The sequence below is a fragment of the Aphelocoma coerulescens genome, chromosome 8 (assembly GCF_041296385.1).
Source record: "Aphelocoma coerulescens isolate FSJ_1873_10779 chromosome 8, UR_Acoe_1.0, whole genome shotgun sequence".
NCBI classification, from domain to species: domain Eukaryota; kingdom Metazoa; phylum Chordata; class Aves; order Passeriformes; family Corvidae; genus Aphelocoma; species Aphelocoma coerulescens.
Window position 1 is genome coordinate 2,522,591 of NC_091022.1, and position 15,835 is coordinate 2,538,425.

The following is a 15,835-nucleotide window of genomic DNA, read 5'->3' on the forward strand; positions in this document are numbered from 1 at the left end:
TTGGGAAGAAGGGAATTTGAGAGCAAAGAGGAATACCAAGAGCAAGTTGACTGCTTCAAACACAATTATCCCTCAGCAATCCCAGCTCTTGCAGTGGACACAGACATAACCACTTGCCTCAGGGAAGCAGTGCCCTGTGCTAACAGGGAAGATCATACACACAGAACTCCATGAAGACAACACACCCTGCAGAGAACTCCAATGATCCAGTTTTACTCAGGGGTGCAGAATGGCGTCGTTTAAAATGTCTCTTTACTACAGCTGCTCTTTCAGCATCGGCATCACTACTGCCACAGGAAAACCAAACACCTACTGACAAACCAACGTTCAAATTCAGCTAAGATACCTATTCATGCTTCAGCTAGGAAGGAATATCAGGGATTTTTCAAACGAGCTCTGAGGTGCCAAGAACTAGCAGCTCTTACCACACTCTAAGGGAACAGCGAGGCAGTGACACATCCCAACTCCATCCTACTTAAAAACCACTTGTCATCTGCATCAATATTCATATATCCGGAGCTTATGACACTATCTGCTGCAATATCAATTCTTCCAGCAACCATCATTTAAATATTCAGGCCATCATACTGATACACCCTTGGTTTTATCACTGCTTGAAATGGTGGGCAACTCTGCTCCCCTGGTTTGCAGATAATGGATCGTAAATTCACGCAGGCGAAACAGGACACAGACTCCAAGAGGGCACATGCAAATCTCCTTTATACTCCACCCTTCAGAATAAATATGTCAATTTATGTGACTTTTAGGGCAGAGAGGTCATACATCACCTCAAGAGCCAGGAATTGTATTGTGAGTGTCATTTTAGCGTTCTCATATGTGGTTTTGTTTGGAAAATAAACTGCAGAAAAATTCTTAACACAGCATTAACATTTTATAATTTTATGCAGGTCCTGAATATAAAATACTACTGGTGGTATTTTCCACCTCAAGTATCATACATAAACATTAAAATTTAGATAACATAAAAATAAAAACTACTAACTGATGCTCCTCCATTATCTCCTGAAGGGACCTGTCATTAAACTGATGAATTCCTCTGAAGATCAAGAATGAGCAGAAGATTTTCCCTTTTGTGCACACAAAATTGAAAGACTTTCTCCAGATGAGTGCTAAATGAATCAAAACTTGGCAAATTAAATTCACCTTAGGGACATTTTATTCCTGAGTTTGTACGAGTAATATTAACATTTGCTATGGAACTAGGTACCCTGGTACATTTATCATAAACTAAACCTTTTATCTGAAGTCTGAATTTAAATGAAGCTGTTTAAAGAATTAAAATTGTATCAACTTCTACTCTTCAGAGACAATAATTTTTCACTGATTTCTGGGAAGTATTTTCAGTTCATCCATACTTTATTGTCCCACAGTATTGCAGCACCACTAAAATAATTCAAAGTAGGTGACTGTAACTGTCAGCACCAACACATCAGCTTACACCAAAAATGAGGCTTCCCATCACTCTAACCAGCATGAGCTGATTTGTCTCTACAAACTACATCACATTATAAAAATATCAAGAACGTACTTGCCACAAAATGAATGATCTCAGTTTAAGAGAAGAGTTAAGTAACAGTCATCCTATCTGTACCCTTTAAGAAAAGGTGGGGAACAGTAAAACCTAAGAAACTGCCTATACATACTGAATTTAAAAGAAACAGGAAACTCTGAAAAAGTGACCAGTTCCTCCAGAATTATTCTGCCTAATACTCAAGTACCTCATTCAAAAAGCAAAACAATAGGTATTAGCTCTTTCTCTTTTTAGTCAACTGAAAACAAAAATCACATTTTTATTATAATGATCATTGATCCTTATGTAAGAGGATCTTTTGTAATTGCTTAGCATGCTGCTATGCCATCCTTGAAATCTATTTCCTTTAAAAGTCAAGGGAGACAATGCCTAATTAGTAAAGAGACGAAATAAAGATGCAAAAAAAAATCTATTCCTTGCTATAGAGGCCTAAACTCCTCCATTTTCAATCAGGACAAACACATGCAGCATTCTGAACACAAATATTTCCTACAAAAATACCCTAATGTTTCAGTCCATTAACCAGCCTGCTGCGGCAGCTGGTGAACAGTCATCTTTTTAATTAGACACCCTTACTGATTAATTAGTCTCAGAACACTGAGCAGCAGAACCCTGCACGATGCCACTGGGACAAAAAAATATTCCTTCTTCCCCTTCTTAGTGCTAACTTAACATCCTTTGGTGTTGCTGCAAATAACAAGCTTGATTCATTTTCTCTACTCACACTAAAATAGCCTTCCTGTGTAAGGAATTCTCTCAATTCCCTGCTAAACTGTTTCACACAAATTGTATTTGCTTCACACAAATAAAATAAATTTAAAAACTAAATGAACAAACCACACAAACATGGCATCAAGGCACCAGTTTCAAAGTCAACTGGATTTAATCTTCTTTGTAATAAAACAGTGACTCACTTGTTATCTCCTCAGTCTTCCTTTTACTAACTATGCAAGCAAACTGGCAATAAAAATTAAAAAGCCAAGTAAATATGAAGTATGAAACAAAGCTGCAAATACCTTTTCTTGTTTGAACAGTTTGGGTAAATTCAAAGTCTAAAAAATAAATAGATTTCTGCATTAGGTTTACATGAAAGTTGATCTTCAGTCCTTGGAGCTCAGTTCAAAGATAGATGCACCAAGAAACAGATTAATAATTAGAGTTAATTCAACACATGGAAGATTGTTCTTAAGCACATGTTGAAACTTCGACAAGGGGATTTGCTATTTTCATCTATCCTAACTTTTAAATTTTGGACAAGACCCAATTCCAGAAACCTACAACCTGAACATCTGGGATATTTTTCTTTTTGCTTTAAAACAAGAAGATTTGTCTTGCAGGAATCAGAAATAATAATGCCAGTGCAAACTGAACACATAAACTACATATATTAGCACTAAATTGATTAATTTCATCCAGCCCCAAATCCAATCCACTTGCTCCATCTTCTGCAGCAATGGAAAATTCTTTCCTGTATTTCCTCACTATTGTATGAGAATTATACTGCTGGAGTAGTGATAACCCTGATTAGTGCCATTTTCAAATTATTAAATTACTGACATCCGTTATTTTCATGATATGGCAATATTTAATCCCCAAATCAATGTCTCTCAGAGCTTGGAAGAACTCTTAGGATTTTCACTCTTATGTGGAGTGACTTGAAATGTTATTGGTCCAGACACAAAACACCAAAAAATACAGTCAGCAGAAAAAGCTATGTTTTGGCCAAGTCCTCTGAAGCCTGACCCTTTAATTAGTTATTATCTCTAACTGTTCTGGGCATGTGCTCATACTGACAAAGGAAATTATGACAATAAACAAATAATCTTATTTTTGGTTCTCTAACCAGTCATTTGGAAGGACAGCCATTCAGTCTTTCTTTAAGACCTTCGACTCAATGTCACCACCCAGTTCAAAACCAGGCATTCTCATTCCTATGCAAACTTTCATTGTTTTGAGTAATATAATACTGCCAACATCTACTTTATCTGAGAATAGGCTTCTTTTTCTGATCTTACTTTAAAAAATAATACTAATAAATTTAAAGCAAGTTTTTCTTCCTTAAACCACAGCAGCAGCTGCATTTATAGTAAGTCTATATACGCTGTTAGATGAACATAAAGTTCATTTCTTAAGGGAATTCATAGTGTAAACTGGAAGTCTTTTATGAATAAATTATATATTTTACAATCAGAAATGCTACCTTAAAACAGTCCACCCAAAAGTTTTCAAACTACAGAACGTGAGAGACAGCCTTCTGTTTCTGCTCTCATTTTACTTACACAACTACACGCAGCTCTGACAGGAAAGAAGCCTCACCCTACAAATTCAGCAGTGAGAACATATGCAGGAATGAAACCACCTAAAACAGAGAAGCAAAATTCTAATAATAAGCAGTGTAAGATGCAATAAATAAAACATCTGTCCCCATGCAGAGGCAACAAGTGTTTTATGCTGAGCTGCTGCATCACTGTCATCCTGTGACAGCAGGCTTCTGTCATTTACACACTGACACCTGCTCTGACAAGGCCACAGTGGGGCAAGGGGAGCTCCATTCCTGCAGGAGACAATTACCATCACTCCAGTCCTAAACAGGGTACACTGTGCCTGGGCACCCACCAGTTTATCAGAGCTCTGAACACACCTCATCATGGAAAAATTCATTTGAGTCTCTGGAGAGGAACCAGTGAACACGAAATAATGTCACACGGGCAGGAGAAAACACTGTCAATGAACTGACCTCAGCTCGTGCATGTTTTTCTACTTATATTCTTTTAACAAACAGATCAGACATGCTTTTATAAAAGCTCTTAAAATACCAATATGACCCCTTCATTATCATAAGCAGATTTTTCTCACTCTGATCTTATTTTCCTTAAAATAATTACATAAATAAAAATACACATTTTTCCCTTCTTATGTATGTTTCACTTTCCCCTTCCTGTCAGGTGCCACGTGCAGCACCATGAAGATCCCATGGCACACATGCCTGCAGGGAAAGTAAGGCAGATTTTTGATTGTCACACAGAACAGATTTACATATATGTCAGAAATGAAGCAGCTGCCAGATCTCAACTCCTACTCTCTAAAACTGTATGCAAGGCCTACTATTGTGCTCCAGTCAAAATTCCTGAGCAACTCATGGTAATCATCAAGCTGGAACTCAGCAGAAGACCTAAGAGAGTGCAAGGTAGTGCTTGTCAGTACTTGTGAGAGCCGAAGTATTTCTTCCTCCCTTCCCTCCTGGAACCCCAAACTCACCTAGAGATGGGAACTGAACGCTCTGATCTAGGGGAAAGGGAACACAGTTCACTCTTAACAGACTGCTGATCTCCAGTGCACAGGACCAGAGGACATGGAGGCCTTTTGGAGAAAATGAGTGCAGCATTGATTTTTCTAAATGAGACATTTTATTTTGCTTTCAGTGCTGAATTGAGACTCTAAAACAAGCCCCAAATTACCCTCTCCTCCAGAACACACTGAACCAAACACTCCTGAAGCTGAGAAACACTGCAGCAGGTTCCAGCTCTGCATGCAGATGGATACATACAGTATAAATGCACAGCCAGATTTCTTAGGTGACGGGGCTTGGAGCTGGCCAATCTAACACAGCACTGCTGCACGAGACTGGAATAGAACAACAAATGTGTCTGTATCATGGTCTCTGCACTAAATTTAAATGCTGAGAGTCTGCTGTCTTTCAGAGTATCACACTGCACACAGTTTTGGCCTGCCAACAACACAACTCTCACTAGTGAGCACAGTTTCACCTGAAGTTAACCAGTAACACTGTAGTAAAGTCAGAGTTGTTACCAGATTTCACTCCATCCCCATAAGAGGCAGCCATACATCAGGTTTTCAGCACTAAGAATTTCAGGTATCAGGTTCATCTTTCAAGCTGTGACAGTATCACAGCAGAGACTTTTCTAGTGGTCTCCAGTGCCCTCTTTCTCACTGAGGTGCTGCAACTGCCAGTTTAACCCAGGAGTGCACGTCAGGCTGGATGAAGGGCTGGAGTGCTGGGAGAGCAGGCTCAGAGGAAGGATCTGCTACCTTGAGCAGCATGGGACAGAACCTCAGGACTGCTCCAGGAACTGGGCAGCAATGGGGAGCTGTCTGAGAGGGAGAGAGGTTCCGGGAGCTTGTTCCGGGGTGTCAGTAGGCAATGGCTCAAGTTCGTAGATGTTTGTACCACCTCCTTCTGCTGTCTCAGCCCACTTCATTCCCAGGACTGCAAGTGCAGAGCATCACCAGCTCTCCCCAGCAGGAATGGCTTCCAGAAACACGCTCAGGAACACGTCTGTGCACAGAACACACTGCTGAAGTGCTCAGCACACCCACAAACACGTCCAGCTTCCAGAAGAGAAACATCAAGCAGGAAGAACAAAATACCAGGGGACAATGAATTTGTGCAAGCATATACATAAACTGAAATAATCCAGATGAAAATTATGGGTTTGATGGGAAGAATAAATAATTACAAAATAAAAAAATAGAGTTCATATTCTTGGTATATTAGGATGGTAGCATACAAATAATGCAGAGAAAAGAAGTCAGTTCTGCTTCCTCATACAGGAGGAGCAAGTGAACAGTCATTAATATCCAAATAACTCTGAAGCTTAACATTATAAAGTTATTACTATTAGGTTATTATTGACACACATAAGGTAACACCACAACCATGATTTTAGTAGTATATACTACTAAAATATATATTTTACTACTTTCTCTGCTTAATTCACCTTACTGACACACGAAATGAAACAGAGAAATTCTGTTCACAGACCTAAATACGAGATAATAATTCATTAAAAAAAAAATCAGCCTTTTTTCTGGAGTATCCCACATTAACTCTTCCCAAAGATGGGCCTAGCTTTGGTATGGCACTGGCTCCTCCTGTTCATTTCTTACATGAGTCTTTTACTGCCAAATGATGTGATCGCCAGCAGTTTAGACAGTCAGACTACAGAAGCAGTTTTGTCATTTCAGGAGGAAAATTATTTACTTTAGAAAAAAACTCTGCTTGCATAAATGATCCAGTTCAGCAGAGGATTTAAATTTTTCATCAGTAACACTGAAATATTTCCTATTATTATATTAAATATAATATATATTATATTAAATACTGTATGAAATATCATCTTCCAAAATACACATCACTGCAATATTTCTGTAGTGAAAAGGCCAAGTGTAACAAGGTATTTTTAAGGCACAAGGCCCCAGCATCAAAATAAACCTTGCATTTTAGAAGTTTTCCACTCCCTCCTCCCCCATGAAACAAACATCTTTCCCACTTTTGGAAAGCAGGAGCAAATAAGGGAGGTGGCTTTGATGCAACATACAGCTGACACATGTCCTGTGAATGGTTTCTAAGGAAAATATAACACAGCTACAACATCAAAATGAAAAGTTTACACTATCAAAGCATTCTTCCTTCTTGGTAAAGAAAAAAGAAGCCACCAGGACTGCTCTCACTCTGGGCATGCTTCTAAACATCACAAACATCATTCATTCCATCAAATTCAGAGGACAAGTAGCAAAACAATATGAGAACATTACAAAAGGAAACTGTGAGTAACAACCCCAGAATTTCTGTGTGATAACTCATAACCCAGATAACAAAGCCAGCACGTGCTCTGAGCAGCACATGAAACCATCTCCATCCACTTCTGCCATTCACAGCATAGCTGAGACTGCTGCTCTTCTCAGAGCTGTAACAGCCCTGCGGTGGCAGAGCTCCAGAACCCCAAATGCTGACATCACCTCTGACACTGCACACAGCTCGTGCTACACAACACAGAGGTCCTCTCTCTTGCCATCACAGATCTAAGAAGATCAAACAGCTCTGCAGACTCCTTAGAACGCTCACTGACTGCACTGATGACATTAGGACACATAATGGGAATTGATTCCCAAAAGGATTCTCCTCTCAGCTCACCCACAGAGCAAGGACAGTGATTCCTTGCTAGGTCAAAATGTTTTTAACATTCTTTTTAAAAATAAACAACAGAAAGAAGAAACCCTCAACTTTGTGACATTTTGTTTGGGTTTGTTTGGGATTAAGGCATCCATGAAACAAACTTCTGAAAAAACAAAGCGATAGATGTGAGTTTACAAAAAAACCCACAAGCAAACACCTGAACAAGTTTATGTTCTTATTATCATCACAGCAAGAGGATAGAAAGCTAAATGTCAAGCACTACTATGGATATAGGTCAGCAATTTCTATTGCTAATGCCATGCAGCAGGCACCCGTGGCAGGAGGTAAAGTCACATAATCACAACTTCAGTTGCTTAAAAAAAGGCAAACTGTTTCACTCTTCTGCTGCCCTGCCACTGACTAAAACTGCTGCCCAGCAGAATTCATCTTAACCAAAGGAAAGTGAACAAAAGAAGGGAAGAACAAATAATAAATCCCTCACCATTGTGATGAGTAATCTGTATTTATCCAGCATTGCCTGGTTGTCATGGCACCCTGCCAGCAGCTGCCAGATCTCTGCCCTCAGTGCTTCTGGAACACCACTCCTCACCAGAGTGGACAATCCATTTGGTCTCACAACAAGGTTATTGTGCCTGAAACAAAGATGATCATTTGCCTGTTATACTTCAACTACAGAAGTCAAAATAAAGACTAAAAACATCAAAAATCTTCGAAGTTATTCACTAAAGCAGAGTCAGCAACTGGCAACACAACCTTTTCTTCCACTGGCTACAGTAGCTAGTATTTGTCAGATGGAAAGCAAAAACTCTGCAAGGATTTACAGTAAGAACCAGTGGCAAAATGTAATGGTATCCAAATTCTCTAGGTGTGGAGACATCAATGAAAATTAACAATAAACGGTTGCAGGAATTGAACTAAGTTGGCTAATGAAGAACAATTTGAATTGAAAGAGAAAAATATGCCATGTGTGCAGACAATTCAATTTAAATATTTGTTCAACATATATGTTTTAGTTTAGGTTTAGAAAAATAAATTAAAAATAACGTAAGCGGTACAGAAAAATACATTTGGGAAAACAAAAGACAATTTTAAGAGTACTATTTATGAAGACTGAAATTCTAGCTCCATGCTTCATGCCAAGAGCGTGTTCTAAGTTCCACAAGACAGGAACTCTTGCACATACCTTTGCACAATCCCACGATTTCAAATAAATCTGCCAGTTGGTCTGAGCTGGTGTTTTACTGTCTGGTTGTACTCACACACCCGAGACATGTGGGAATGCAAACATCACTGCACAGGCACAATACTGCAGAGCTTTCAGTCACAGGTGCTGGAAAGCTCCTTCAGAGGAACAGCATTTGCTGATCTAGAGGAAAGCTCTCGTAGACTCAGGACAATTTCAGAGCAATCAGCAGAAGGCTGCCCAAACTGATTTTTTGCTCTTTTTGCTGTGGGAAGTGCTGTGCTCTCCAAGTGCTTTGACCACTGTTGTGTTTTCCAGCCAGGAGAGTAGTGAGAGTGGCTGTTTAGCCGAATGGCAGCAAGCTGTGATTAATTAAATAACCTGCAATTTGACCCTGGATTGGCAGTAAATGTTTAGAGTACTCATTCTATGAAACAGGTCACTAGGACATAAACAGTTTACCACTGCTGTTTAAATTTAAAAGGTACTCTACCCAATTTCTTTTTCCTATGCTTTGGGGAGGATATCCCCATTTTTCCAAATGACCTGAGAATTGAAGAGTGTGATTATAAAATACCCTTATTCTTTTAAAAACAATAATTATTTTTATTTTTGAATGTGCAGTACAAGTAATTTCATCTTTATCCCTCAGATAACCAAATAAAAACTAGTTCCTTTTCTCTTTTTCAGTCCATTTTGCAGCCAGTCACATTACCCTAGTAATGGGAAAGAGTGAGAAAGAAAACCAGTATTCACAGAAACACTGAAAGCACTAAGCACTTGGCTAAAAGGACTGGCACACGTTCACAGGAGGCCACAGAGATGCTCCAAGGGCTGCAGCCTCTGCTACGGACACAGGTTGGGACAGCTGGGGGTGTTCTGCCTGGAGAAAAAAAGGCTCCAGGGAGACATTATTATGGCTTTTCAGTACCTTAAAGGAGCTTATAAAAAGCAGGGAGAGAACCTTTATAGGGGCAGACAGTGACAGGACAAGGGGGAATGGTTTTAAATGGACAGAGGGGCAGGGTTACATGGGTCTTGGGGAGAAATTCTTCCCTGTGAGGGTGGGCAGGCCCTGGCACAGGGTGCCCAGAGAAGCTGTGGCTGCCCCTGGATCCCTGGCAGTGTCCAAGGCCAGCCTGGAAGGGGCTTGGAGCAACCTGGGATAGTGGAAGGGATCTCTGCCTATGGCACAGGGTTGGAATGAGATGAGCTTTAAGATCCTTTCCAACCCAAACTATTCAGTGATTCTATGACCAGATACTCTAAGCAGTTACAGAATTATGACATGCACATTGAGGAATAAATCGATAGTAAATACATCAGGAAGTTGAAGCTCTAGCTGTGGATTAGTTTGGTTATTGCACAGATCTGGTCATATGTGTCATGTCAGATACACAGAAGGGCTGAGAATTGGGCAAGCTGATCAAATGAACAGCTAAAAAGGGACTTTCCCACAGAAATATAACAGGGACATTTTCAGCAACACCAAGGAACCAGTCCAGACACCCATGCTGTAGCACCCTCCTGAATGTAATCCCAACCAAGAATTACACAACCTGACTTTACTGGCTCTGTCCTGTGCTTGCATTTTATGGCAGAGGTAATACTTCAGCAACATGAGTCCATGCTGGACAGCATTACTAAGTTCCATTGTCAGCCTCCCAAGAACTGAATGGGCAACATCTTGAGCACCCATAATCCTTGCTCAGAGCAACAGAAAAGAGCATTAAAAAAATCTTGTCTTATTCTAACCTTACCCTTTATCACAATGGGGGTCACCATTCATGGATGCTGACATCTTTAATTTCTTACAAAATGCTGCAATTCTCCTGCACAAAACTCATCAATCCAATTTTAAAATATCAGAGAGCAAGGACACAGAGCAGCAATGCACAGACTATGCTCCAACTTGACAAACACATATTTCTGATCAAAGACTGTTATTGATCATTGCTACTGGGTTTTTTTTAAGAAATAGTTGACGAGTCAGCTAAACCACCTTAGCTGGCAAGAGCAACTTTAATGCTGAGGATGCAGTAAATAGTAAAATAAATAGATGTACCATTACTTTTCAATTGTTCATTCTTTTTGGTAAATTATCTTATTCTTATTTCTGTTCAAATGTTTGAAGGAGAGTCTTGGAAGAGTGTTTCTGCTGAGTCCAATAGGTTACAGTGACATTTTAATGATGTGACAAAAAGCAATTAAAATGTAAGAAATTTTTCATCTAAGAGACAAATCAGCATACCAGTTCCCCAAGTGGATATGTTCATTTTTTTAATTTACTTTTTTTACAAGTGCACAGATCTTCTACTAACATATGGCACACTTTTCAACACACTAAAAGGTATTATTTCAATTTATTTTTAGCTTTCAGGTCCTTACCATTTTTCATCTGTTACTCCTAAGTTTTCTTTGTAAAATGTAGCATAACACTATTCAAGAATTCAAGTAGTTTCCAGACTTGAATTTCTCTCAAGAGGTAATATTGCTTGAGACACCCCTGAAGAAATGTTTGCTAGTCTTCAAACAGGCTTGGATCTCACCACACTTTTAACTGATTTTAAGCTGTTTTAACTACTGAACAATTCTCTGATTTATGTGTAAGTTATGGTAGGATTCCAAAATAGTTTATTCCAGAAGTCTTAAATGTTTTGTCTTGTCGATTAGTACACTTGAGTCATCAGAAGAAATAGTTGGAGACAATGAGCTGTGGGTGTCTTTTTACTTCAGCATGCTCATCCACAAAGTTCAGGTATTTGTCAAGGACACAGGTTAAAAAGAGAAGAATCAACTGACAAATGAATTTTAAAAAAAAAAGTTAAACTGAAAAGTAGCTTCTTCCAATCTTGGATTAAGGATTAAGGTCAGAAACTTGGGTGACAGAATAGCTAAACACACCCTGGAGAGGGTTCCAGAGGGAGGGTTCAGTTAAGCTCAGTAAAACCTTGTGATGCCTCATCCAGAAACCTTTGTGTGAGATTGCTATACAGATGAGGTCACCAGCAAGAGGCTGTTTCTCCAAAGCTATGAAGTAGCCAAGTAAAGGGAGGAATTGCCCAAACAAATCCTTAAAATGTTGTTCATCTCTCTTTTTGGAATCAGGAAAAGGGAACCACCAACTCCAGATTAAGGACCTCTGATTATTTTGTCTCTGGCAGCAGGAGCTCCTCCTCACACAGGGAAAACCAAGTAAGTGGTTCTGGCACTTGCTGAGGTCTCTGTGAGGCAGCAAACAGACAGACTTTCTCCTCTCTTGGCACAGTATGCACTGCTACTGAAGCAAGTAATTAAACAACAGAAATAACACTGTTGAGAACATAGTCTGGGCTTACAAATAGTCTTGGTTTTATTCAGCAACAGAAACAGTTCCAGTGAGGATTCAGAGTCTTTCTAGATTCCTTTTCAAGTGCTTACATATAGCACATTTTAAAAAATAGGGAAAACAAGTGCTTCTGAACAAATTCAATGTACACCAGCTGGCACGAACGGCTTAGATGGGACACGTGGGAGTTGCTGTGTCTGTCCTACCCTGGCACTGAGATCCACGAGGATTTAACACCCAGCCCCAAATGACCAGAAAGCTCTGCCTGTGCAGACTCATACCTGCTCTGTGAGCACATACAAATACACTCTCAAACGCTGAACAAAACCAGACTTTTGCACATGCTATGGCAAAGATTTGTCAGAAAAACCTCCAAGTTACCTATACCAGTCCCCTTTAAATTAAGTTTAAAAACCACATTTCAATGTGTCCTGCATTTTAGTTTTTAAACTGTGTAAGCTGAAGTATTTCAAGCCTCCTGCCCAGGAGCATATAGTATCATAAACCAAATAAAAGGTTAATATCTAAAATCTAATGTAAGAAATAAATCATTACCATCTCCCCAGTAACTCTCCCCAGGAATACAAAATCTTCTCAGGACAATCCTTTGACACATCACCAGTGCCACTGGAGAGTTCATTATCACTCTCTGTAAAAATAAAAAAAAAAAAACAAGAAGACAAAAGCATGCACAGGTTTACCCAAGAGCACAGACACTAAAGATGCATACATAAAGGTCTGAGACAATTTTTTTCTCATATATCAGTTTTAAAAGCATAAAAAGACACCAAATTTTAATGGAATCATAAAGAATGCTTAGCAGACTGTAAAAAACAAGTATATTAATAAAGTTATCATAAAGGTAAAAAAAAAAAAGGTAAAAGAACAGGACTAGGGAATAATTCACAGCAGAGTTACCAGAGGAAGGACTGGGACCTAGAAAAGCATTACGAGAGAAAAGTTTCAAGGCTGTCAACTCTCCATTTAACAAAATTTCACAGTGTTACCTAAAAGTCACATCCACTCTAGAGTTCACATGAAGAGAAGTCTCTGTTAAAGCATAGTAGATAATGCTACTTCATTGCACCATGTCCCTTTGGCTATCCTGTGGTACCCTGAGCACACAAAGCCTTCTCTGAGCCACAAAATCATTTTTTTACTGAAGTAAATTCATGGATGAGCAGAAAAAAAACAAGACTGTGACATTAAAGGTCACAGTGCATGGAACAGAGAGGATTGCTTCAAATGAAACTTCATAATTACTAAGAATGAAAGACTTAGGGAGGGATATGTGCCATGATATGACTAACAGCCAAACCCAGAAGGGATAATATGGGCCTGGAATAGTATGCTCAAATAACCATCCAATCCAAGTGCCCCTTAAGTTTCCAAGTGTCTTGTGGGCCTGTGCAGCTGCCCACAGTAAGCTGGACAGTCTAACTCCATATGGCAAGTCCTTATGCAAATATGGTCTTGCAGTTATTTGGACTTTTTCCAGTTTTATCTGAATAAAATACTGATAAGAATTAAACAAGTGCAACTTCAACAACACCAGATGCTGACAGGCTTCAGCTCTCAGTGTCTTCAGTAGGAAACACAACCCAAAAAGAGACACAGCAACAGCCCTGTTATCATCACAGAATCCCAGAATGGGATTGGAAGGGTCCTTAAAGCTCATCCAGTTCCAACCCCCCTGCCATGGGCAGGGACACCTTCCACTAGCCCAGGTTGCTCCAAGCCCTGTCCAGTCTGGCCTTGGACACTTCCAGGGATGGCACAGCCACAGCTTCTCTGGGCAACCAGTTATCCTCAGAGGCTGCTGAAGCCATGGACAATTTGATGTTAGAGGGCTCCAAGGCTGCTCTTTCCTATGACCTCAACTGTCTCCAGGAGAGAAAACCTAACATAAAAAGAAGAACTGAAGCTACATCTGCCCCCCAAATCCCTCCAACACTCTCTTCCACCCAGCTCTGTCACATTTTGTTGCTGACCTAATATCCCGAATTCCCTCAGGCACGTTAAACACTTCAACTCCAGTTTTATGTCGACAACAGAGTAGTTCAGGTAGTAGAGGATCTTCAGTACTTGTGCAATTACCTTGTTAACTCTTCATCCTTATCATTCTCACTTCAATTACAGCTTTCTAATTTATGTTCTTAGCAGCTGTCAAATACAAGTCATTAATAAAATACCACCAGTGCTTGAATTTGACAGTGAGCTGTGAGGACAAAGACAGCATATACTGTATTTCAAGGACAATTAACAGCAAAAACACTGCCCTGAGAGAAGCACAGCAGAAATCTCTGTGTTTCAAAATGAACACTTCATTGGTGAAAGCCTTTAGCTTGGAACCTGTTTGCACAGTTTTACAGTCCCCAAGTACAAGCCCAACCTCCATTTAAATACTTCCCCATTAGATTTAAAAATAATCCAAATACAATAACCACCCACCTGCATCACAAATCCACAAAAAAACTGGATTTAGCGGTTTCCCAATCTTTTGCATGCATTCACTAGAGCTAAAGATGGAAGTAAGAAAATCTAAAACCCCCAAGTTTATAATTTTAACTAAAATTTGATATCACAGTAACAGGCTTCCCAGTAACCAAAGGAATCAGTTGTGTTCTGAGGGAAAAAATGTATTTGAAGATTCAGCTTCTCTTTTAAAATTACCAAAAAGAGTATAAAGGCCAATTTCCTCACCACACACGGGAAAAACTAACAAAAAAACAACAAAAAAAAGAGTAACTAAATGCATTACATTTTTTAAATTCTCTCCTCTCCTTTTAAATTCTCACAGTTGCACAACTGTGTCAGAGGGATCAACAATAAATGCAGTCCCTCTACCTCCCATGGAAAGAAGAAAAAAATTTGAGGAAACCTCTGAGATGAGCACATTTGCCATTCAGAGACACAAGGTACATGTTAATGATACTGGTACAGATTAAGGATCTCAAGAAACCTAGCTCACACATCAGGAATTCATCACAAACTACAATTTCAGAAAGGTTTTATGCATTCCAAGTAAAGGAAGAAAATTTGGCACAAAATGCTGAAAGGAGGGGATCAGAATTTCTTTGGAGAGACTGAAGAACTACAGCACATCTCTCCAAGAGTTAACATTGGAAATACACACAAACAAACTCTGCAGCCTGGAACGAAATCTGGTAAAGATGACTAAAATCCCCCAGCAGACCAAAACGTTTCAAAATGAAGCTACACTGAACCCTTTGAGCAACAAAGCACACTAGCTCTTATCAGATCCAAACCTGAGCTTGCCAAGGAATACTGCCACCAGCCTGAAGAAACAAACCCCTTGATTTCTCACTATGCTGGTATTCCATGCAAAATTCTTCGAAGTTCTAAAGGAGACCAGTGTTACACAGCACATACACTCCAGTGCGTGAGGCAGAAAATTCTTTCATCTGGAAGGTTTGGCAGTGTTTGAAATGTATTATTCAGCTGTATGTCAGAAAATCTCAGGCCTTAATTAGAAATGCCATATGCTCCCTTTCAAAAGACACTAACGACAAACTTCAAAATAGAACAGGGCAAAGGGAAGAGAATAAACAGCCTTAAAAATCTCTCCTTTGTTTCCATTCTAAAGAGTATTTACATATTCTAACCTGCTAAAGCATTAAGGTACAAACTACAAAAACAAAGATGTCATGGGAGGGATATTTAACTGCATATGTTCTTCTCTGAGTATTTTTATACATTTTTTCCACACCCCATAGCATCTGTAAGCCAGCAGAATTAGCCAAAGCATGATTTAATCCACCCTTATTCTGCTGGGAAAGCCACAAATCCCTTCTTCTAAACGTTGTCCCTTCC

At 39.4% G+C, this 15,835-nt stretch overlaps 1 protein-coding gene across 4 annotated transcripts in view; it reads right to left on the minus strand.

Moving 5' to 3' along the window:
- RABGAP1L (RAB GTPase activating protein 1 like) overlaps nucleotides 1-15,835 on the minus strand; it is a 236,230-nt gene that overhangs the window by 169,447 nt on the left and 50,948 nt on the right. For all 4 annotated transcript variants that reach the window (XM_069022719.1, XM_069022720.1, XM_069022721.1 and 1 more), the window contains 2 exons: nucleotides 12,557-12,650; nucleotides 7,972-8,122 (listed from right to left, as the gene is read on the minus strand). In XM_069022719.1, coding sequence (XP_068878820.1) covers nucleotides 7,972-8,122; nucleotides 12,557-12,650 — 245 coding nt within the window. The remainder of the gene's footprint in view (nucleotides 1-7,971; nucleotides 8,123-12,556; nucleotides 12,651-15,835) is intronic.